The 24,424-nt window shown below is 38.4% G+C and overlaps 2 protein-coding genes across 10 annotated transcripts in view; one reads left to right on the forward strand and one right to left on the reverse strand.

Moving 5' to 3' along the window:
• The window catches only part of ANKIB1 (ankyrin repeat and IBR domain containing 1), an 87,713-nt gene extending 86,120 nt beyond the window's left edge, over window positions 1-1,593 (reverse strand). For 2 of the 6 annotated variants that reach the window (XM_021551681.3, XM_021551677.3), the window contains exon 1: window positions 1,180-1,593. The gene's annotated coding sequence lies outside the window, so the exon portion shown is untranslated. Of the gene's footprint in view, window positions 1-935; window positions 1,065-1,179 lie in introns of those variants that run through there. The other 4 variants (XM_021551682.3, XM_021551679.3, XM_021551678.3 and 1 more) reach the window with 4 other exon arrangements.
• A 53-nt stretch (window positions 1,594-1,646) lies between these two features.
• KRIT1 (KRIT1 ankyrin repeat containing) lies at window positions 1,647-22,746 on the forward strand. Of its 4 annotated transcripts, none has more exons than XM_021551675.2 (18): window positions 1,647-1,746; window positions 2,796-3,118; window positions 3,786-3,907; window positions 4,175-4,334; window positions 5,433-5,525; window positions 6,482-6,611; window positions 8,701-8,944; window positions 9,231-9,346; window positions 9,764-9,907; window positions 11,000-11,156; window positions 11,423-11,530; window positions 13,166-13,322; window positions 15,419-15,570; window positions 16,189-16,355; window positions 18,202-18,289; window positions 19,927-20,133; window positions 20,438-20,554; window positions 21,015-22,746. In XM_021551675.2, exons 3-18 carry the CDS (start codon window positions 3,806-3,808, stop codon window positions 21,081-21,083), a joined length of 2,211 nt encoding a protein of 736 aa, XP_021407350.1. In that variant the 5' UTR covers window positions 1,647-1,746; window positions 2,796-3,118; window positions 3,786-3,805; the 3' UTR covers window positions 21,084-22,746. The 4 variants fall into 4 exon arrangements, with proteins under 4 accessions (XP_021407350.1, XP_031359691.1, XP_031359692.1 ...); XM_031503831.2 differs by having other exon boundaries at window positions 2,796-2,868; XM_031503832.2 differs by lacking the exon at window positions 3,786-3,907.
• The last annotated feature ends 1,678 nt before the right edge of the window (window positions 22,747-24,424 follow it).

The following is a 24,424-nucleotide window of genomic DNA, read 5'->3' on the forward strand; positions in this document are numbered from 1 at the left end:
GAAGACACAGCCTCTTCTCATTGCTAACCTCTACAGCCAAAATCCTCTCAAAAGCCGTCTGTCTCTTTAGTGAATGTACTTAAATTACAGCACATTATTGATGTTATGTCTACAACTAAAGCTCCATTTCTGGAACTGGTAAGCACAGAAATGCACTCAAAGAAGGTGCAATCAAGGACGTTTAGTCATAATGGAGGGATCCATGCAAACAATTTAAACTGCAATATTAGTTCCTTACTCTGCCGAGAATGTTTTCGTGACTCTGTATATCCTCTGCATACTATATGAACTGTAAAAAAGAGATAGACTGACTAGTCATGAATTATCAAGATTAATTTTTAAAGTTGCCCAATTTCCAGTATGTGCTTAGCCATGCCTGGGAGGGGGATACTGCTACTTACATAAAACTACTACTGTATCAAGACTAAATTTTTTCCACTGGGTAAAAAAAAACCAAAAACCCAAACCAACAACAAAACACCCAAACAAAAAAAAAAAAAAAAAAAAAAAAAACAAAACCCACACCACACCCCCGAGATCGCGAGCGTTTAAATTCATTCAAGGGCTGCTCTGACGGCGTTCCCGAGCCGGGAAGCCCAGGTCACTCTGTCACAGCTCGCCCCGCAGCACACGCTCCCATCCTGACCACTCACTTTTTCTCTTCTGCCTTCCAGGCAGGACTTGCCAGCTACGAACAAGGCAGGCATGAGCCCAGCGGCGGGACCTGGCTGAAGCCAGGCCATCGGGCAGCTCCGAACTTTAGGACGGTCCCGGCCGCCCCGGGGCAGCTGCCACCGCTCCCTCTCATCCAGCTCCCAGGGGAGCCCCCCGCCCTCCGCCGGCCGAGAGCCCGGGCCGGAGGCGACCCGTCTCCCCCGTTATCCCCGGCCCGCGGCTCTCGCCATGCCCCTTCCCCACGGCCCCCCGCGCACTACCCTGGGTAACCTGCCGCTCGTTCACCTCCGCACGCCGGCTGCTCCCTGCTCCTCCGCTCCTCTCCGCTCGCCTGCCGGCGGCACCGAGGCACCGGAGCCGCCTCCCAGCCCGGCCCCCCCGCGATGCGCGGCGCTGCCGACGCCCCGATGTGCGGAGCCTCCAGGCTGCCCCCGCGACCGGCTCCGCTGGCCGTGCCTTCCCGCAGCTCCCGCCCGAACCTCGCCCAGCGCCGCGGGCACTCACCGGCTCCTCACAGGGGCTCTCCCCGGCCCTTCCCGGCGCCTCCACGCCCGCCACTCAGAGCTTCCATGTGCCCAGTGGCCGCTCCTCTCTCCCGCTCCCCTCCGGCTACGGCGCCCTCTGGAGCGCCGCTCCAGTGGGAGCCTCAGGAGCAGCCGGGGCTGTCACTCAGCTCACCGGGGCCCCCGGCGCGGCACGGCGCTGCGGCTGCCGCCGGCTCGCTGCCCCTTTGTTCGGCGGCGGCGCTGACAGCTGCTGCCGGCGGCGCTCCGCGGGCCCGGGCGGCCGCACCGCCTCGGCGCCTCCCCGCCCGCCAGCCGCGCCTCCTGCTCCCGGCCCGGCCCGCAGCTCCGCCTGCGGTCAACAACCGGCGGCGGCAACACAAGTTCAGGCCGCCGACCCGGAAACTCATCGGCAACCGAGGCCCGCGGGGCTCCGACGGGAAGCGGATCCGCGCCGGGGGAGGGAGCGGGGCGGGGACGGGGCGGAGCAGGCCGGGACGCGGGGCCTGGGCGGCGGGCGCGCCGGGAGGATGCGGCGGGCAGGCGGCGGCAGGCACCACCGAGGAAGGCAAGGCAGGCAGGGCGGGAGTGGGGCCGGGGCGACCTCCCTCACCCCGGTCCGACCTCCCTCACCCCGGTCCGGGGCGGTCCTGAGAGCAGGGGAGCCGCTCCCTCCCGCCGGGGACTGCGGGAGCACCCCTCGGGGGCCGCTGCCCGGCGGCTGGGCGCGGCCGGGGGAGTTCGGGGCGTTTCCCGGCCGGGCGGTGCGGGGCCGGAGGTGTCGGGGCGCGGGGCCGCCTCGCGCCCGTCGTCCTCCGGCAGCCCGCGGGGAGGCAGCCCTGCCCTGAGGGCTTCCGACGGCCCCGGCCTCCCTCCTCCCTGGCGGGCTGGCGCGGCCGGAGTCCCGGAGGGAGCCGCCCTCCGCCTCGTCCCGGCGGGTCCTGCGGGAGGCGGGGAGGCCGGCGGTTCTGGGAGAAGCCTGGGGGAGGCGTGTGCCTTCGACCGGCAGCCTTTGGAGCGGGGCCGCGTTGTTAGCGCCCGGCTTTGGTCAGAATCAGTTCGCGGTGGTGTCTTCTGAAGCCGGTTTTTTTTATTGTCACATCCTTAGGGCACGCACCCCCTCCCCGCCCCCTTCGTCCTCACTTTTTTGTTTTCTGGAGTCGTATTGCAAGTCTCAGCGCTGTCAGTTTCACGGATATGCGGATTCTGCACTGGATTTAGTGCAGAGCAGTGGCAGAAGGGAGTTCACCCACTGCTCGTTCACCTGTCCCACCACCTGTCATCCAGGCGACCCGGTCGTACCAGTGCAGGTTCCTACCACACAAGCCTTTGACTCTGTGTATCCAAGCATGTGTAAGGAAACCCAAAGAGCAGGCGTTTCCCCGCTGTGTATAAGGGATGGTTGTTTCTTTATCCTAAAGGATGAATTCTTGTATGTCAGCATGTTGCTTATTTAATGTTTTTTGACGCTACTGTAATGCAAATTAGCTCTTTCTCTTCAGATGTTACACTGTTCACATACCATCACTGAATTCTCTAACTAATGTATTTATCCTAACTGATGGTGAAAATATCCATGCTATTATTTATGTTGAGGTTTTTTCAATATCTTTTCAGGTAGCCTTGATCCCAGGAAAAATACTGGACTAAGGGCATAGAAATCTGAAGACCTCTGTTTCTTCTAGAAGAGGTGGAGATGCTAGAAACACTAACATTTAAAATATGTGGAGGAATTAATCTGCAAAAAGCATGTGCTTACTGGTGCTATGGAATGAAGGGGTGTTCATTTGCAGATGAAGAAAATTATCAGCTGGAAGGTGGAAATGGTCAGACATAACCTTCTTTCTGGAAGCTGATGTGATTTTGCTTTAGGAGGTTTTCCATATAATTTCCATACAATTTTGTGATTTTAGGAATTGTCACCTTGGTTTAATAGAAGGGTAAGCAAAGCTTTTTCTTAAATCTAAATGCTTCTGTTCATTTTTTTTCAGAAACTAAAGATATATTCCTTTCAAAAGCTCGATTTGAATGAATTGTGCACCAGTTTGCAGCCCCACTGAAATAAAACTAAGTAAATGAATCCATATTGTAGTTTATTTTTATCAGCTTTGTTACTTGGCTGTAGGCAAGACTGTGTTCTACTTTGCAGGGGGGGATGAAAGCCAGGTATTTTCTTGAAATCCATGTGGAACTCATAGAAGTGCAATACTTCTTACAGCACAATTTATAAATGACAGTGCTTGTCATTTTGAAATGGCTTTCTTTTTCAATTTCATGTCTTTTCCAGAGTTCAAAATTTCTTTGGCCTTTTGTCTGGTTTGCAAAATGGGGAAGATAGTTACAAAGTGGAAAAAAAATACATTACTTTTATTTTAAAGATAGGTTAGAGAACAAGCTTATTTGTATCAAGTCTATATGATGTCCTATTTTCCCCTTTCATTAAAAGGAAGCAGAATTATATCAGCCATTGGCATTTCTCCAGCTAAAGAACAATAAATGAATAATGCAAAGAATCAGTGGATATGAGCACTGCATCCTGAAGTTTAGTGTGGTGTTGGATGTTTCTTTCAGCTGAACGTTTTCTTCCTGTTTATTCATTATTTCCAGTGATAAAGTAAGAAGGAGAGATGGGAAATCCAGAAAACATTGGAGATGCATATGTTGCTGTGATTCGTCCAAAAAATACTGCTAGCCTCAATTCTCGGGAATATCGAGCTAAATCCTATGAAGTAAAGCTATTTCTTTTCTTTATGTATTAGTTTTTTGGCTTTTTAAATAGCGTAGTAAATATGTAATAATAGAAGAGAATGTAGGCTTGTCTTTTTAGTCTGCTGCAGAGGTCATTCTGACTTCGCCATTCTGCCCCTCAACATTTAGTACTTCTTGGATTTTGTTACTACTTTTACAGTGGCATAATAAATAATAATATTTTTTTTAAAGTTCTGTGCTTCTTTCAGCTGTGCTTAAACTTCTTTTGTTTCATTATTGTTTGAAAGATTCTGCTTCTTGAAGTTCCCATTGAAGGCCAAAAGAAAAAAAGAAAGAAAGTTTTGCTGGAAACTAAACTTCAAGGAGGCACTGAGATAACCCAGAGCATCTTGGATTATGTATTAGAAACCACCAAACCAATTTCACCAGCCAATCAGGGTATTAAAGGTAAAACCATTTTAATGTAATATACTATTGATAGCACTAAACTTTTTTTTTTAATTGGCATGGCAAAGTTGTGCAAAAGCATGAAATTAGTATAAAGAAAGAAGATACATTTTGAGGTTCTTCAAAAAACCTAAGCCAACTATGCAGCTGAAACCTTTCATGTACTTTTGTTTGTCTTTACCTTCCAAATCTATAAAATTCTTACTAAATGATTGTTAATACATTAATCTTTGTCTGTGCTACTTCTTCACCTCAAGTTTAGATTTATTGCTAAAATTCTTGTAAACCAGATCAAAGTGGCTTTTGTATCCATAACTTCAGCTAAAACTTGACTTGGACTACAGAACTGCTAGATTATTAAGTCAGTTGTTTAGAAAACAGTATCTATATGAAGGTATTTCTAGCATAACTGTATCACTCGCAGATGGAATTTGATAAGTACATTGTTTTCCTTGTTGTTACATAGCTGATCTAGCAAAGAACATCACACTTGTGCTGACAAATTTACAAATTTTTTTTAGCCAGCCTATAACATTTCCAGGTTGGTATAAAGTATAATGACTAAAGGATTTCTGGTCTTTGCTGTGGACTTCATCTCTGTTGTTTACGTGGTAAAATGTTGCAGGTGGTGATAGCTGCAGGTGAGTGGATGTAACAGAGCTATTAATGCAGCAAACACAGAATAACAAAAGTAATGCACATAGAGGAATGCCTTCTAAAAGCAAATACTCTGTTCCTTACATAGTTTGGAGAGTTTTAATTTGACTCACTCAGATGGCCCAAGCATTAATTATGCCCAGCTTAGTTTGTACGCTGCTAAAATATGCAGCTGAGGTTGGAAAAGTTCAAAAGAGCTACAGTCACGTAATTTTTTTCATGTTAATGGGTATATACATATTTATTTTTTTAGTTTTTCATATGTATTTAAATTTTCTTCACCTTCTTTAGATTATAGCTTGTAATTGTATTTTTGTCAGAAAGTAGGAAGATTGAGTCTGGTAAGCTTTCAGATAGCCAACTCTAGATTTTTCCTTTGTTTTGATGATTCATTAATTGTTTTATGTTTTGTCTGGTTTTTGTTTTTAAATAATGTGCTAGGAAAGCGTGTGGTGTTAATGAAGAAGTTTCCTCTCGATGGAGAGAAGGCAGGCCAGGAGGCATCTCTTTACATTGTTCCAACTGTTGTGAAAGGTAACAGTGAGCATGATTTGTGAAGCTGCACCCATTTTAATAGAAGTTCACTTAAGGAATTCTTTTTTTTTATAAAACATATTTAAATTGTATGTATCTGTCTCATTGATATATGATTATAGGTATAATTATATATATATATATATAATATACAACATATTTATATAATATATTTTAATATGATATAGGGCTTTTTCTGTATTTAAACATTAAAAGTTGCAGGCAGGTGCAAAACACCCTGAATATTTTAAACTTAGAAGAATTTACTTAAAATCAAGGCAGAAACATTTGGTTTAATGTATTGCCTTTGTTTCTGTAACTATAGCACACTTTTGGTTTAAGCAGTATTTGTGCATTTGATTATATTTCAAAACCACAGGCCTTAACTTGTATAGAATTTGCTGAATGTAACTCTGAGACATCCTACTCAGTTCAGTGTTCTCTACTCAGAGAAGAATAAGTAAGTCTCTAAACAGTAAATAAATTCCTTAGAAAGCTAAGTAAATTACTCGTCTGGAAAGTATTTTTAGAAATATTGAAGTAAAATGTGTGCTTTTGGGGAAACTTCTTCATTTTTGCCTTACTTATAAGACTTGATAAAACCTATCAAATAGATACTATTGTGGACTTACCAGTACCAATACATACCCCTGCTAGTCCTGAGTCATCTTCCTTTTTTTTTTTATTGGTAACAGGATGCATTTAACATTTATTCCTCAAATGAACCTGGTCACACTGATGGAATAATGACAGAATATGTAGGGGTTTAAAGCTAACCTGTTGGATTGTGAATTGCTATATAAGGATTGTATGTAATTGCTATCAGTTATTATTTGGAGAAAATTAAGTCACTCCAGTCTAAAGTTAGAGTATAGTCTTAATTAGGCATGTATTACTACAAAGGGAAAATAAGATTATTCTCACTCATGTGTCTTCAGAGAATGTTTCTTTTTTAGATAATACGAAATATACATACAGTCCTGGATGCCCTGTGTTCTACTGTTTTCAAGACATCATGAGAGTCTGCAGTGAATCCAGCACACACTTTGCTACACTTACTGCAAAAATGTTAATTGCCTTGGATAAGTAAGAGACACCATCAGTAAAAATACATTAAAATTAGAAGTTTGATATTTTATATCAAAATATAAATATATATTTAAAAGATAATTTGTCAATGTAACAAATAGTTTTTATAGCATTCTTGTGGTTAAGAAGGAAATCATGATATTTTCTTCATGTTTATCAGAAATGGAAACCTTGACAACATATTTCTAAAAGTCTTTTAGCAAACTCAAGAATGGTGTGTTTATCTAAATCACGTAGCTTTTGGAAATTCACGCTCACGGTGAATGTTTTTCTAAAATCATAATGTTTAATCTTATGTAAATGACATAATTGTCATTTGAGTAAGAACATTTGCCAGAGTGTAGTAAAAATGTCCTGTAATTGTATACCATTAAAATTTGCATTTAAATTAAGTCTCCCTGTAGAAAGGGAGTGCATCCTCCCCAGATACACAAATTTATTTGCAGTAGGGAATTAACTTTCAGAAAGGTGATTAATTGTTTAGCCAGATTTATAGTAGTTTGAAATTTGAATGCATGAACAGTTGTTTTGGTGGGATTTTTTTGTTGTTTTGGGGTGTTGTTGTTTTTTTTTAATGTACCCTTAACCAAGAAATACAAGACACACTTATTTGCAGTAATAAAGTTAGCTGAAACCTCTGGCTAATGTAAAAAATCATGCTACAGGCTATTACCCAAAAGATCCTGTGTGTAGGGTTTTTACAGTTTATTAGTAGAGTTGTAGTATTTCCATGTATACCATCATACCAGTTAAATTTATTTGCTGCTTGCTGAATGCCTTCAGGCTCTAAGTTCTGCTTTGAAGTGTTTCAAGCCTCACAAGAAGCCTTGGAAGTATAATACTTTATATATATATAATATAACAGTTTATACTTTTTATTCTCTGTGTACATAATCTGAAACAATACTTCTCGAAGATTCAAACTGCCATAACTATTTTATCTACCAAATATTTAGAGAAAATGTCTGAAAATACCTTAGAGGATGTTTATAGCACAATGACTACAATTTTACTGTTCTTTCTGCCAGCGCCATGAGTAAGTGAAGAGAATGTTGCTTTTGCAGGACATTATAGCTTGGATTTAGGACTTAAAAATAGGCCTAAGCATATGCACTGACCTGCAGGTTAACTTCTGCCATCCTTACATATGATTCTGGGACAGACAAGATCCAAGTGGTCTGTCAGCGGATATCCAAAGCATGTACTTACTTCTCTTTCTTCTATTTCCAGGCTTAATCACTAAACAAAATGTATTGTATTTCAGCAAAGCACATTTTTACCTCAGGCTTGTGAGAAAGCATGTGCAGAAACCTAAATACAAACCTGGCTTTAGACCTTTAATGTACCACTTAATACAACACTGAAACAATTTAACAATTCAGTAGAAATGTATTTATCCAAAACTTGAGCTTGTCCTGAGCCCTGTGTTGTATTGCATATGTGGTAGGAAAAATGCAGCAGGTGTACAGTACTGACTTCCCTGGTAGCACAGAATAAGAGCACTCTAAAGCTCTTCTGTACTGTCAGTAGGAGTGCACTGAGAAGAGAATAAACTTCAGCAGAGCTTTATAAAAAGGCAGGTGGTAGCTTATGTGAGAGAGACTAAGCGGTTTGGAAACTGAACCTTCTGGTTTGCTGCCTTTTCCTGTCTTTCCCTAATGAAACACGTGAGTTGAAAAGCTTAAGTCAGTAAAGATATTGAAACTTGCCATTAAAAAAACTGCTTTAAGTTTCAAAATTTTCTCAGAGTAGTAATGCTAATAAACTGAAAGTAAATGAAATGTTGGTGTGGTTTTGTGGTTATAACCCATGTTATTCTTACTGTATAATTTCCTTCTCTTTGAGTTTGCATCCACACAAAATTGAACAAATACAACTGTTTAACTGAGTGTAGTTAACAAATTTCACATTCAGGGAGTAGTTTAGTGTTATAAAATTGGCTGTGCAAAAAATACATATATATTTTTTAAATTCTAATGTGTGATTATCATATATTCAATCCCTAATCAATCAAAATAAAGGACAGCATGGCCAAAATGATAATTTTCTACCTGAAAATTAATTACTTGCCCGTTCTCTCCTGCAGGTGGTTGGATGAACGGCATACCCAGTCTCACTCCATCCCAGCTTTATTCAGACCATCTCCTCTTGAGAGAATTAAAACAAATGTAATAAACCCTGCCTATGCTATAGAACCTGGTCAAACAGAGAGCTCATTGCACATGGGTTATACTGCCCTGGAAATAAAGAGTAAAATGCTGGCATTGGAGAAAGCAGATATGTGTATCTATAATCCTTTGTTTGGATCTGACCTTCAGTATACCAACAGGGTAAGAACTGTATTTTCATTTTGTATTTTGAAACATAAATACATTTTCATTTTAGAGTTCATTCATTTATTTGATATGAGTGTGTGCTCACATCAGAGTTGTTTATTTAGCAGTAAGTGTGCACTAGTTTTTAAAATCCTCATATTCGATCATAATTCTCCCTTATTATAAAATGTTACTGTCATAACTTTGGTTTCAAGAGAATACCTGACACCAGAATGGGGGATTGTGTAGCCAAATCTCAGTAAGATATTTTTTCAGTTGTGTTTAAATTATGTCTTCACAGGTTGACAAGGTTGTAATAAATCCATACTTTGGCCTTGGAGCCCCGGACTATTCAAAGATTCAGATTCCTAAAAGAGAAAAGTGGCAACGTAGCATGAGCAGTGTCACAGAGGACAAGTATTATGTTACATTCCTTTTTCATTAATGGATAATTTTGTTTTGTTTTATTACAGTAGCACTTGGTAGACTTAAAATGAGCTTCCTATTACCTTATGTTTCACTGTAGAGATACATATTTTAAATGAAATTCTATTTGACATCTTAATGTATTGAAATACAGTAGTTAAAGGATGAATCAAGAAAGGTATAAATTATAAACATTAGAGAAGCATTTCTTATTCTAATAAATACAGCTGTGGCTTGATTTCTGCATGACAAAAAACCTATTTGTATGAATACTGGCACATTTTAGCTGCATGAACTTCTCTTTTATTCTTCATGTAGATGTATGGTTAGTGCTATAAAAAGTTGATGTTCTCAACAATTGTAATATTTCTGAATGTTTTTTTTCCTTCTTCCCTTTTTAATTCATAGGGAGCACCAGTGGGTAGATGATTTCCCTCTTCACCGCAGTGCTTGTGAAGGAGACTCTGATTTACTAAGTCACCTTCTGGATAAAAAGTTTTCTGTTAATCAGTTGGATAGTGACCACTGGGCACCAATCCATTATGCATGCTGGTGAGTAAAAGCATAGTTTTTCCAAACAAGTGCATTCTAGCTGTCATAATTCTTTAGCGCTATCATTTATGTAATTTATCAGCCTCCAAAAGAAGAAATAAAAAAAAACTCTAGACTTTTCATGCTTTTGTTATAATATATGCTAGTGTTAGTGCTCTTTCTCTTTCTGAAGAGAAACATTGCTTCAGGTTTTGAGATAATTTTAATTTGAATGGTTTCTGGGGAGACCAGTTGTGGAGATCATGTCATCAATTACTTATTGCTTCTTGTATCTCTCCTGACTATTCTAATTCCTGCTGGAGGCACTGGGTCCAGTTTAGCATGGTAACCTTCACAGTCTGTGTTGGCTTAAGCCTGTGAGCAGTTTTACAGCACAGCAGTAGCTGACCTGAGCATGTTTTGGTGCTGGACACCCTTTAAGTGGGAACCTGGACTAGGTGATTTACAGAGGTTAATATGTCTGACTATAACTCTGTGATTTAATCTGTAAGTGCTTGAAAGTTTTTCTCGGTCATAAAAATGCTTTTGTTTTATCTTTATGGAAGTTAGTCTTTTGTATATATAGTGGTCAATATGTCTGATGATAGAAATAACATGATAATCAAACTTGATTATAAAAAGCCCTCATTCTTACTTACTTTTTAGTGTTTGTCAGAAAGTTTGTAAATACTTTATACATCAAATATACACAGGAGTTACCAGTTATAAGCATGGGGGTTAAGAATCCTCAGGAGCCATCTGCTTGACAAGCAGAAGCTGAACTCTGATTCTCACACTCATTTTTTTCCAGACAAAGCTGGACTCTGTTCTGCCATGACTGAATTGCTGCAACTAGGCAAACTTAGATAGCTTAAAGCAAGATTCAGTTTGTCTATCATTAATCCAATCAATGCTTATTAGACCAGTGATTACCAAAGATGTGTAGAACTGATATTAATTTCTACAAACTTATTATGTTCCATTATATCTGGAGAAATTAGAAAGCTAAAAATGCTTCAGTGTGGAAAAAAAATACTTTTTCATATATAGGATCATCTGAAAAAAAAAAATTATATATTTGCTATGTGTGTTCTGATTCAAACATGTCTGCAGGTATGGAAAAGTTGAAGCCACTCGAATGCTGTTGGAGAAAGGGAAATGCAATCCAAATCTTTTAAATGGTCAACTAAGCTCTCCTCTTCATTTTGCTGCTGGAGGTGGACATGCTGAAATAGTACAAATTCTACTAAATCATCCTGAAATTGACAGGGTAAGTTCTGTTTGTGTATAGAAATAGCAGATTTAGGAACAGTTTCTAGCTTGTGTATGAGAAATATTTTGGTGACAGATCAATGATCTTCTTTAGAAATTACTGAAAAACAGTTAAATGTTTTTGATTACCTCTGCTTTTCCCATTGTGTATCAATTAAATGTTTGAACTCTGATATCAAGGATTTTAATTATCTCAAAAATACGTAAATATTTACCTGTCTCCAGTGAAATCAATGTAGAATTAGTGTTTCTGTTTGTTTGTAGCACATTACTGATCAACAAGGAAGATCTCCGCTGAATGTCTGTGAAGAAAACAAACAAAATGAGTGGGAAGAAGCTGCAAAACTACTGAAGGAAGCCATAAATAAACCTGTATGAGTTTATTTTCTAAATATTTTAAAGTTTATAGTTAATTTACACTTAATCTTTTAGAAGAGCTAGAGTCACTTCTGGCTGTTACTGGAAATGTGCAGCACATTGAAATTGTTAGTGTAAATATTGGCAAACTGGCATTTTGTCTCTTTAAATGTTTCTGTTCTGTTTCATGGCTAAAAAATACATGCAAGACATGTAAACATGAGGCTCCAATTTATTTGTAGGAGCATCACGTCAGCTACTGATTTTATGTCTAATTTTGACCATGCAACCATCAGCTCTTTATGCATTCTTATCTTATATGTTGATAAGCAGGAGCATTCATCTGGCTAAAGGTAGGCTTCTATGAAATTGGCTTTTCGTCAGTTAGTGCAGGGATTTAGCCAGGATAGGAGACGAAATTTACAATGTAATTCCTCTTCTCCTGAAGTAGATTTAAAAATTAGTCAAATGATATAAGCCCAGTTGCTTATTTTCCTTGCCTTCAGATGCAACCTATATCCCTGTAAGTAGGTGGTAGTAAACCTGTCATTTTTTTCAAGATGTTTTAAATTATCTTGATTTCACTCTGCATGAGTGATTTCCAAAATAATTAAGGAAGGACCTGACCTTTATTTTAAGGATCTTACGTGGTGGATCATGTGAAGGTGTGTCTAATTCTCTAAAGGCTAATGGAATAGTTTTAAGTAGATTTCAGTGTGTCATGCATGATGTTATGTTGCTACTTATTACTATTTAATTAATACAATATATAAACTCCCCCTATAAACTACTGCAGTAGGAATGATGGTGACTACTGCAGCAAAAATAAACTGATGTTTTCCATTCCGACCTCATTTTCAATCAGTTGTCCTTTTCCAAGCCATCCATGTTTTTTTTCAGAAGTTTTTAGGAACTCAATTCTTGATGACTTAGTAGATTTGAGGAAGAGAAATAACAAATTCCTGAATTGTTTTTTTTCAAGCAGCTGAAACATCTAATCTGTTACAGAAATGAAAAAAAGACATTTTATTGATTTATGACTTGTGTATGTATGCTTTAAGCACCTGATTTATGCTTATGTATGTCTTTCAGGAGACATACTGTAGGCTCACATGCAATTTAGTGAAAGCTATGGGAGTTCTGAAGGGGAAAATGATTTATTATAGATAAGATTTATTTTGATTCTATTACAGGAACACTATAAGACTTAGTGAGATTGTATTCTTGCAGCAGGTTCTGAGTAAAGAGTGGTGCTTCCCTCTAAAAATAAGTATTTTTAGTATAGAGTGGAAAAATTCATAACCCACCAGTAATAACAAAGTGAACGTTTTGGGATATGCATAGGCAGCTGAGCCCAGATCCCTCGGAGAACTTTTAAATACCTACTTGCCTTTGAATTGAAAAGAAGTCCTCAGAATACCAGCGAGATCTTTCTTGGAGTTACTGCTGTAAACAACACAGTATAAGAACTTCACAGAACATGAAACAAGCAATTTGGATAAATAATAAATATGCAGGAGTTGTGAAATGTTCTTTTTCCCAACATTATAGATGTTGCTGATAAATGGTAAAACTGCTTCCCTCTCTAGAAACACAAACAAAAAGGATTTTAACAGATTGTTTGTTTAATATGTTCCCATTTTTATGTAGTATGAAAAGGCACGAATTTATCGCATGGATGGGTCATATCGCTCTGTCGAGCTGAAACACGGAAACAACACAACTGTCCAGCAAATCATGGAGGGCATGCGCCTGTCTCAAGAAACTCAGCAGTATTTCACTATCTGGATCTGTTCTGAGAACCTCAGTAAGTAAAAGGGACCATGGTCATACTTGGGGGTTTATCACAGTTTATTTCTGTTCACCTTTAGGAAAAAGTAATACTGTCTTGGGAGAGTAGGAGACATGCTCTTTGCTTCACAGCCTCATGTCTCCAAACTGCTTTCAGAGCTGTGGAGAGCTTCTCTGTTTTAGCTCTTACTTTGGTACTCTAAATAGGTCTGACTCTATCACTCTGGCATCTGTAATGTATTTCATCCAGGAAGATGAGGCTCTTCCAGGTTGACGTGCTGTTACAGGGCACTTTGCCTATCATAGGCCTTACTAGTAGCTTATCCTGGTTTTATCCTTATTTTTCTTCCCAGACTATCTGAATTTGGATGTAGTTGTTTTTACCATTGTTTAGTCTTTTTATAACTTTTTATAATTAAAGATGATTAATATTTTTCCATTAGGTCCTTTAATCATATGAATTTCCCTGTGATTTACACCGAAATAATTTTTGATAAATAAGTTTTCAAATATATTAGATGGGAGAAAATTCTGATGTAAAATGTCACATTTATATTTATGGTATTTTTTGGTATTTCTGATTTAAATACAAAAGCTATTATAGTTTTTAGTAGAGATATATACTAGAAAATAAATAGAAGCCCAGAAGAGTCATTGAGTGTGGTTGGGTATTTTCAGATAATGTGGGCAATGGTTCTGCTGCAACAGGATAGCTATGGGACAGGTTGTGGATTACAAAGCTTAGTTCAGGTCTGGTAGGATACTGTGTTGACAGTGTCATTAACACAGAAGCCTTGCATTTAAAATTTTATTTACTTTTGCCGGTGCTCTGCTACAGTGGTATTGTTACTTATTTTTTTAAAGTAGCTCTAATTACTCCAGGAAATATTTTCTTTATTTTTCTTTAATCTTTTTCTTCCAGTGTCATACCATTGGCCTTTTTACTTTGTTGTATGCCACATGACTACTGTAACCCTCAGTTAAACATAGATGTTAATGTGAAGAAATGTTTGAGGGTTAAAGTCTTGCTGCTTTTGCCTTTTCTAAATATGTATGTAATGTTTTCATAGAATCATTGAGGCATTGCCCTTGCATTTGTGGGGAAGAGTTCACTGACAATTGTTTGTGTAACAACAAGTAATTCTCTAGCTATTGAGCTTAGATCTGAAAATTAGCTCCTGATTTATGGCTTCAAACAATTAATGGACAAATTTCATTATAAAATATGTTGCAGTTTGTGTACAACTGTAAGGACAGTAGGTTTCTTGCTTGTAGAACAGATAAGGCTTTTCTGTGTTTGAATGTAAGATGGTTAAGTTAAATGAACAGATTGTTCCCAGTGAAAGATGTTGCCCTATAATGTCTCCATTTACGCTTTTCATATAATGTGAAATGGAGTGTGAAAGCCAGAGCAGTGAGGATAAGGCATATACAGCCTCCTAAAATCCAGCTCTTAGGAAAAGCCAAGCAATAATCCAAGGATAGGCAGGGTGAATGAGTAAGCCAAAGATACAGATTCTAGTACATAGTAGGACTGTAGCTGAAAGCTCTGTATTAATTTCTCAGCACTCATACACAAGAGAGCATAAAACAAAGATTGACTTTAGCTTGTTAAGAATCAAAACATTTTACAGATTAAAAAGAATATCTGTTCTGAAAAGTTTATGGTTTTTACATATATGTACAAAAAGGGCAAATACATTTCTAAGATAAATTATATCTGTATTCTTCTGTCAGGAATAAGATTATTGGACTTTGTATTTCTGCCATAATAATAGAGACAACAATCTCTCATGCTTTATTATTGTGTTTTTAAGTCAGTCTTGGTACTCCATTACATTTTTAAATAGTACTTCACTCCTGAGAAACTGAAAATAATGAAGTTTTCAACACTATTGCATTTAGTGAATAGATGCTAAGAGTTTTGTCAATAAATCCATATTTTCAAAACCTTTTCTATATAGCAGTTTATTAAACAGAGGGAAAACATTTGTTAATGAGTTCTCAATTTCAGGTACTCTGGGTTTGGTGCAGCATTTAATCATTTATGTGTGTGTGTATGTGCTGGGTTATTCTGTTTGTTTATTTAGAAAAAAACCTGTTATTTTTCAGGTCTCCAGCTGAAGCCGTATCACAAGCCTTTACAGCATATTCGAGACTGGCCTGAAATATTCACTGAACTGACAAACTTGGATCCTCAAAGAGAAACTTCACAGCTTTTCCTGAGAAGGGATGTGAGACTTCCACTAGAAATAGAAAAAAAGGTCAGCACTTGGAAGTGAATGAAACTATGATCAGACTCAGAACACTTGGACTGTCAACACTCAGTGTGTATAGTGATTGTAGTAATTTCCAAACTTATTTAAACCTGACATCTCATTTTCTGTAATGGTCTGAGTCTTCACATTCTTCCCTTCCTCTCTCTTGCCTTCCTGCCATCTCTTTGTTCTCTCTCTCTCACCCTCTGAGTTGGGTTTATTCAATGTCTCCATGTGTCAGTCTCTGTCATACAGCTAAAAAAAACCTGTCTGATTTTCTTTCTTGTGCTGTTGTTTTTAGTTATTTAATTGGTCAATTTCAATGGGAATATTCAAACATACTACTGAAAATGAATTTATGGGGGAAAAAATCCACAGATAGCAGTATTTCTGTGAACTTTTTGATTGGCATGGTGTGCTAGTTGCCTTTTGTGTGTTAGATCAGTGAAGTGTTGAAGTCAATGTAAAACAATGCTTCTATTACAAAGCACCACTAAAATGTACACTTCAGTCAGGATCACACCCTTGTCTTCTGTCTCTGAATCAGTGAGAAATGCTATTCATAGTTTCTAAGCTTATTTTCCTTTTTATAAAGAAATCACATTATTTAAATCTTTTTAACAGATTGAAGATCCATTGGCTATTCTTATACTTTTTGATGAGGCCAGATATAATTTACTGAAAGGTTTTTATACATCACCTGATGCAAAGCTGATTACACTGGCAAGTCTGCTTCTACAAATAGTCTATGGAAATTATGAGAGCAAGAAACATAAACAGGGCTTTCTAAAGTAAGTATGTGTTTAAAATTTAAAATTATGGGTTAGATTAAGTATTTTTAGATAGCACTTCCTATGGAACCCTCAGACTTTAGGTATGGTATATTTGTTGGTTTTCTTCATCACTGAACTATAGTTCAGAGTAACCATGTAACCCTTGTAGCATTAATAGAAGTTGGACATCGTGTGTGAAAACATATTAATCTTAATTATTGCAGTCCTAGACAGAGGATCGGAGATTCTGTGGTGTGTGAAATCTATCCTGAAATACAGTAATGCCAAAAGAAACAACAGTATTAATTTGAAGGGTTCTGACAGGACTGAGGCTTTGGGCAATGTTGAAGAAACATCTTACTGTGGCAGTTAGACCAATGTTTGCGATTAACTTTCCCTCTTTGGACAGACCATGCAGTGATACTGTTTCTCTTCTGTCATTTGTAAGGAGAAATTATGTACTAAATTAGTCAAACCCATAGCACCAGTAGAGCTTAGCCAGATGGTATTTTTCTCTCCCCTTCTCTCTGCATGCCAGCAGAACAGTAGCTGAGCTATTTTGGGATGGTTTGTTCTTCCCACATACATTTCTACAGCAGTATCTGAGCCTATGAGGATTCCAGTTCTCTACTGTGTGCACCTTCACCCCCTGCCATCTCCACCTCACTTCATTCATGGAACAGCATCTGTGCAGTTTTGGAATGCTGCTATACTTCTCATCCTATACTTCTCATCTTCTCTTATTCACAGCATCAGCTGAGCTGCTTGGCCTGATGGGTTTTTGCATGTATTGCCCTGCAGTTGCACAGCCAGTCTATGGAGCATAAGGGGAACAGGGTTTAAGTGGGACCTCCTATAAGAGTGTGCAGTTCAGTGCAGCTGAGTTTTGTATGAAACTACTCCCTGCTGGCTCCCAGCAGCTGCAGGGTGGTGTTCCTCTCCACACTGAGGCCTATCAGTACTGTGGTTCCAAGTTCATCCTGCCCAATGGACATGTTTGGCTCTACATACAGGACTACCTGCAAAGATGGGTTGGGTTAGATAAAAAGCCATTTAGACACACTTGCTATCCATAATCACATAATTCTTCATATAGATAAAAAGTTTCATAATCTGTTTTTATAGTTGACATAGTTCATTAAAAGATTGGTAATTCCAAAAATACATCCATAGCTGTTGTTTATATGAGAGTATCCTTGACCTTAAAGATCTGATGAACTCTCCTGTGCAGGGTTTTTGCTTGGCAGATCATACATACTGTCAAATACAGCTTAAATAGGTTGCATCACTAGGTCTTGAGACTGTCTTAATTGTACATAAAAGTGAACTAGTAAAGGCTCACATTCTTCCTTTTAGTGTTTTTTGCTTCCTGCATTTTGAGTTTTTTAAAAAAGGCAGTTATTGTAAGTAGCTTCTCTTTCATGTCATGTAATATAACTTCAATATGGAAATTGATTGGTCTGAGTTCTTGGTAGTGCTGACTACAGGAGTGGAAGGAAGAATATTTACAGTCTGAAATATGTTCTGAGAATTTTATATGCTGATGTAAATGGCATTTTGTGTATAATTTTGGCTTCCAACCTGGAATTCACCAAACTGCTCTCTAACCAAGAGAGTAATGTGTTCTGCTGGTGTTTCCTCTCCATGCCATGTCCATGATGTGTGACACAGAGTTTATAGCCAGATCTTCATTAACTGAGAATTGCACTGTATCTTAGGAAACCATCTCATCTGATGAGGCAACATAGAGTAGGAGCTGATTGTCTAGCTCAGTATGTGACTTGAAGGTACACTGTGGCAGATATTGTTCTTTTTTCTTACTTTTAATGAAAAACCACTTTGTTCCTCTTTGTGTTTCTCTTAGTGAAGAAAATCTTAAATCTATTGTACCAATAACTAAACTAAAAAGCAAAGCTCCTCATTGGACAAACAGGATACTTCATGAATACAAGGTAAGATAAATAAAAGATAAATAAGCAGGTAGTAGAAAATCCTGTTCTTAAACATTTTTGACTATTTGATTGTCAATTAATAAATAGAAATACTGGTATAAAAAGCTAAAAATGTGTATGTTCTGAATTTCTGGGATTCATTGTGTAATATATTTCTTGTGTAGATACAAATCTCTGTTAGAAGTAAATGTTTGTTACCTCTTTGTTTACCTTCAGTGTTAGCTCTGTATTGGGCCCACTTCCAATTCAGACAAAGGTGTGAAAAAATGTACTATGATTTAAATTTCCATGTCGGTTTGTAGCAATAGATCCCCAAAGTTCTTTTTATCAGTGTAACTTGTGTCTTAGGGATCTGGTAGTGCTGCTGATGTGCACATGCACAAACACACAGACAGACTCCTTTGTTTAGAGCAGTTAATTGAGCAAAAATTTTAAGTATTTTGTACTTGGGCTGCTTGTGTAAAAATGCATCTAACTGAGGGCTGTGGGTCCCAAATGAGATCAGATTAAATTTGTGATCATCACAAGTAATTGTGGAAAAAGTAAGGCATGTCAGAAGGAGAACTGTACCAACTGATGTGTGCATCACTAAAGGTAGCTGCCAGGAAACATTGCAGAAGCACCTAGTGAATGTTTTCAAACCTTGCTCTTCTTGAGATGAGATTACTCAGTCATAAACTTTCTTTTGGTGTTCACACCTTTTTTGTCAGAAGTTAGCAGATCATTCCTATCTTTCTAATAGAGATGAAGGAGGGGTGATGGTGGTCTAAGACGATGGTGTAGCAAAGTCGTCTACTCTGTCATCAAATTACATGTAAGAACGAGCATAGCTTTCTTGATTTCTGCTTTTGAGACATTATTTTGGGGTATGGGGCTTGGGGGGAAGGGGAAAGAAGTTGCAATCTTTTGTTCTGAAGATTTTACATGTTACAAGTGGCTGTGTAGAATTCAGGTAAGCTGTAAAGCAGGGTATGGATCCAGAGAGGCTGATCCTGTCTACCACACCCACAGTCATGGCCCCCTAACTGTTGAAGATTTGAAGATTTGTGTTCTCCCTTGTGTCTGTGCCTTCTGATCTTGTCCACGGCCCAACCAATTTTTTATTTGTTAGAGTGGTTGTTATCATTCTGGTTTGAGAAGCACTCCAGCAATAGTTTGTTCTGACTGCTGCATTCTACTGAAGAGGAAGGAACAGATGCCTGTCTCATTCTGAATGAAAGCTCCACTAATGAAAAGATCTGCACCTCTCTTTTGCTTAGAAAAGAAAAAACAATCCATGTTTTTGGAAGGAGGTATTTGCTCATCTTACCATGTCTCACTAGATTGGACTCCTTAAAAGGAGGAAGAATACTTAGTTTTAAGTACTTCTGGGAGAGACAAAGCTGTGGGGCCCGTCAGAGGTTGTGTGTCTGTGCTCAGATTTCCAAGGCTCATATAGGTATCTGGGTTTTACCTCAGTCTCTTCTAGCACTTGAGCCTTTCCATGGCCCTAAGGTTTAATTTAGCTGTAGGAAGATGGCTGATGGGAAGGCACTTTGGAAATAAGCATTTAGTAGGGATTTCACTGAACAGTGGATTTTCTTCAGTCACAACTGTTTGGAAGGACTTGTTGATTGCCATTGTTTCTTTAATTTCAGAATCTCAGCACCAGTGAAGGTGTCAGTAAGGAGATGCATCACCTTCAGCGCATGTTCTTGCAGAATTGCTGGGAAATTCCTACTTATGGAGCAGCTTTTTTCACAGGACAGATATTCACCAAAGCAAGTTCAAGTAGCCATAAAGTCATCAAAGTGTACGTAGGAGTAAATGTGAAAGGGCTTCATCTTCTCAACATGGAAACAAAGGTCAGCTTAAGTGAACTGCCAGTGATAACTATAAAACTTAATTCTCTTTTCTTAAAATCTTTGTAGAGAAATGATTTCCCATCCAACTGTTTAGTTAAACTTGACTGAAAATTTCCAAGATTTTAAGGTCTTATAAGTCACTAACAAAGTCTTGTATTTTTTCACTTTACGAGTTTATGAACTACAACTGTGTTGTGGAATGTAGTGATTTAGATCTGAATCCTGTCTTTGTGAATGAAGGGAAGTTCAGTTTGCAAGTATGGAGGATATTTTCTGAGTGACACTTTCCTACATTTGGTCATAGGCTTTACTTCTCAGCCTGAAGTACGGCTGCTTTATGTGGCAGTTGGGAGATGGAGATACGTGTTTTCAAATCCACAGTCTGGAAAATAAAATGAGCTTTATTGTACATACCAAACAGGTAAGCACTATCATTTTACATCCTTTATGTTCAATTACTTTTTTCCTATATTAGATACACAAGCCTCTTTTCTCTTGAGATTGACCACCCTTGCACAGTATAAAAGAAGCCTAAGCCAAATTCCCACAAATATTATTTTAAAACTTTATTATTAATATTTCAGAATGTTTGCCTGTTTTCTTAGCATGTGAAGCCTTCAAAATTCAAAATACATAAAATATTTCTATAATCATTAGGATAAATATTTTGTTTAATTGAAACTGTTTCTTGCATATGCCCAACCCCTCATTCTCTTTGATTAATTCCAAATACAAAGAGATTCAGAGAGCTGGAGCCAGTAACTTTGTGATCGAAAGTAATGGAGTTTGAGATTCGATAAAGCTGAGAATTGCTTTTGTCACATACATGATTGTCATAGTTCTGAAATGCTGATAGAATTTACTTGCATCCCTTTACACAGGCAGGACTCGTTGTAAAACTCCTGATGAAATTAAATGGCCAGCTAATGCCAACAGAAAGAAACGAGTGATGGAAATGAACAATAGTTATGAGATGGCATCTGATGGCTGAGCAAAAAACAACTTGTTCCTCCTCATAACAGGACTTCCATGTACATGAATTTTCCACAATAGAAAAGTCAATTTGTACAGTTTTTTTAACTTTGTACAGACGCTGCATGGATTATTTTTTTAAAAAAAACTATACAACATATCTATTATTTTTATAAATATTTTTGTGTTTCATATATTAACTATTGTAGGGCTTGAGCTTAACCAATAAAGCTGATGAAATCTAAATGGTTTACCGAGTTTGACGAGCATGAACCCAGTAAAGCTGTTGTTCCCAGAGAAATACGGGACTACCAGTGCCATTAAGCAAGTCTCAGTTAACCTATTTACTTTTCATGTCATTGCGTGGAACATCAAGGAGGTGGTATATGTTGCAGTATTTTGTAGACACCCTGTATTTTTAAGCTATTATTGAAAATATGCTTAAAAGATCAGTTAGACCTTTGAGCAACTACTTTTGATAAACTCTTGGTTTTTATTTGGTTTCTGACAAACAATTTAGCTCACTTTTACTCTTAACTTTCTCATCTTTGTATTAATATTTATTCTAAAATACTGCATGAGGATGCCAAAAGGGAAATACTTTAAATCATTCAGAAGCCATATTGAATGTTTAGCATGCTTGTTTTGTAGAATGGATTTTTACTTTTGCTGTGCAATATAAAATGTATGTATGGAGGAGAGGGAGACAGGGATCTTTGCAGATGAACCTTACTCAGAGGACTTGAGAAAGTTTTATAAATCCTACCCTGGATTGCAACACATATGCAGTAACAGAAGCTTATACAGGAGGTACTAAGTTATTTCTCTTAAATTAATTTTCTTACTGCTTAATTCAGTTTCTTCAGGCTAAAAGCAGTGCAGTATGCAGGAATGAAGATGACAAGGAAGTCAGAAACAGTTTGTAAGCATTCTGCCTGCTCTTTGTAGGGTTCGGGTTCCACAAGTTGGGTCCCAAGTGTAAGGTGGGATTCTATGCAGTCTGAAGCATATACTTGTATATTAAAATAGAATTTGTAACACAAATCTTTGAAGTTTCTGGTTGTATTTCAGGGTTTTAAGTGCACTTGACTGTTTCTTCCATGTAAACTGCATGCTAAAATGGTGTGCAATATTTTGTAAAAAAAAAAGGTTTTATAAAAAATAAAAATTAGCACTTGCCTCTAAGTTTTCAAATAAAAGCTACAATGAATGTGAAGAACTGTGCTGTTGTATAGTAACTTTACTCATACCTTACTAGTAACTGCAGTTTAAGAAATTAAAGTAATAAGCCGTTAAAAACATGAACAGGAGATTTGTATTTTGTATTCTTCTTAGCAAGCTGTACTTTTCTACTTAAACCTCACAGGCCTAAATAACAGTAAATTTTCATGGATTGTTACGCTTTATTTAAGGTGAATAATGCAGCAGTCAGGTCCTTCATCATGCATCCCTGCTATCACTTGTCACTGGTATCAGAAATACATTTCTCTACGTAGCACTTTCTTAGAAAACTAGAGGAAAATGTTAGGAAGATGTGTCAATTGCCTATATAACAATACTGTCAATATGCCTTATTGCTGTATAGTCCTTTCTGCTAAATTCTTATTTATTACTACCTAATAAATTGTTTGCAACAGGTCATATTTGGTGTCTCTATTTTTGTATCCAGCCTGAAGGTGCCATCAAATGTTACACCAAGCAGGTGTTATTACCAAAGAGCAGTAGTTTGTAGGCTCTTTGTAAGGCTTATCTTTGTAAGATATGTAAGAAAAGCATCAGAGAGGATCAGAGAGTCCCATGATGATTCTAAGTTAAGGTAGTGTACCTTGGAAACTGCTCAGGAATTTACCAGGTAAACTGGAAACTGTTCATTTTGGCAAGGCAGAGGTTTGCAGATGTTGCACATCAGTGGAGCCACTGAGCAGCAAGAGCCCAAGTCTGCAGTCCCAGAGGCTTCTGGCAGCTGGGTATGCAGGAGCTCGCACTGCCCTGCTGGGGCAAGGTAGGTGTGTGCTCTCTTTTCATCTGGAAGCAGGGAAATAAAAAATGGGAACAGAAAGATACCAAATACCACTGAGACAGACCATTAGCAATAACGCTCATCTCACTACCAAACAAAAAAACAATGAAAATGAGCTGACACTTGTGCCTTTGCAAACATGAGATGCCCAGCTCACCACCTACAGTCCATCTAACAAGCACATTCTTAAAAAGCAAGAACCTATACAGCTGCCAAAAGCAAAGTTCGGAGTAGAACATTCAGCTAGGCCCTGTAAAGCAAAAGAGTTTAAGAGAACTTAAAACTGTGAAAAACAGACAGGATTTTACCAAGTGGAATAACTCCAGTGAGCAACTTGTTCAAGATGGAAGCCTTGGTCCTGGGGTGATGTCCTGCTGCTGCTGCTTGGTGCAGGGAATAATTGCTCCAGGGACGTGGGAGTTTCCCAACCATTGTCAACTTATAGCTAGATGCAGTTTGAAGCTGAGCTGTTGACTGAAAAAAGAAATACAGGTTCAACATACATGGTTTGCAAAAGCTCTGCTTTACCTTAACTGTTATTACTATAGGATAAAGATATAAAAATAATGTACAAAATTACTATTCGATAAAAATTTAAATATAACTAGCAATTGCATAAAAATGAAGTAAAAGCTATATTCATATATAGGTAATTAATCTGGAAATCCTCTCCCTTGGAAGAAATAGACTGACACTATTCCACCAAAAATGTCCTTACTTCATAAATTGACAGATAATGTCAGTAACAACCAGTGATAGCGCTCATGTCCTCTGAAAGAATTGTCAAGGCTTGTAAATACGAAGGAAGTATTTCTCAATCACTACAGCACTGGTGAATTTCCTTTGGCCCTGAAAAGTGTTGAAACTTCAGAGCTTGCAGGCAACAAATTGAAAACTACTAGATCCCTGTGGCTGACATGAAGAGTCTGAAGATACTCAACATGGTTTCCGTGCACATCTCAGCATTCACAGGTGTTCTCTGCTACCTCCACTCATCTAGTAATACTCAGCACATGTGAGACCTTGATACAGGGTTTACCACAAGATATTACACATTTAAAAAAAAAAACTACAAAAATATTCATTCAGTAACAAGCTTATGCTTTTGCCTTGACTAAACTAAAAGTACTCAGAACTGATGACAACAAATAGTTCATTTCAGATGAAGTCGGGAATATATGAGAGTTTAGGTTTCTGAACTTTGCAGAAATGTATTTAAAAACATTACAGATAATCTGCAACCGTTCCCTGTTGAAATGTCTCATAGTATGTCATGATCAACCAGCTTCCTGCTCGTGT

Source organism: Lonchura striata, chromosome 1 (genome assembly GCF_046129695.1).
Source record: "Lonchura striata isolate bLonStr1 chromosome 1, bLonStr1.mat, whole genome shotgun sequence".
NCBI lineage: Eukaryota > Metazoa > Chordata > Aves > Passeriformes > Estrildidae > Lonchura > Lonchura striata.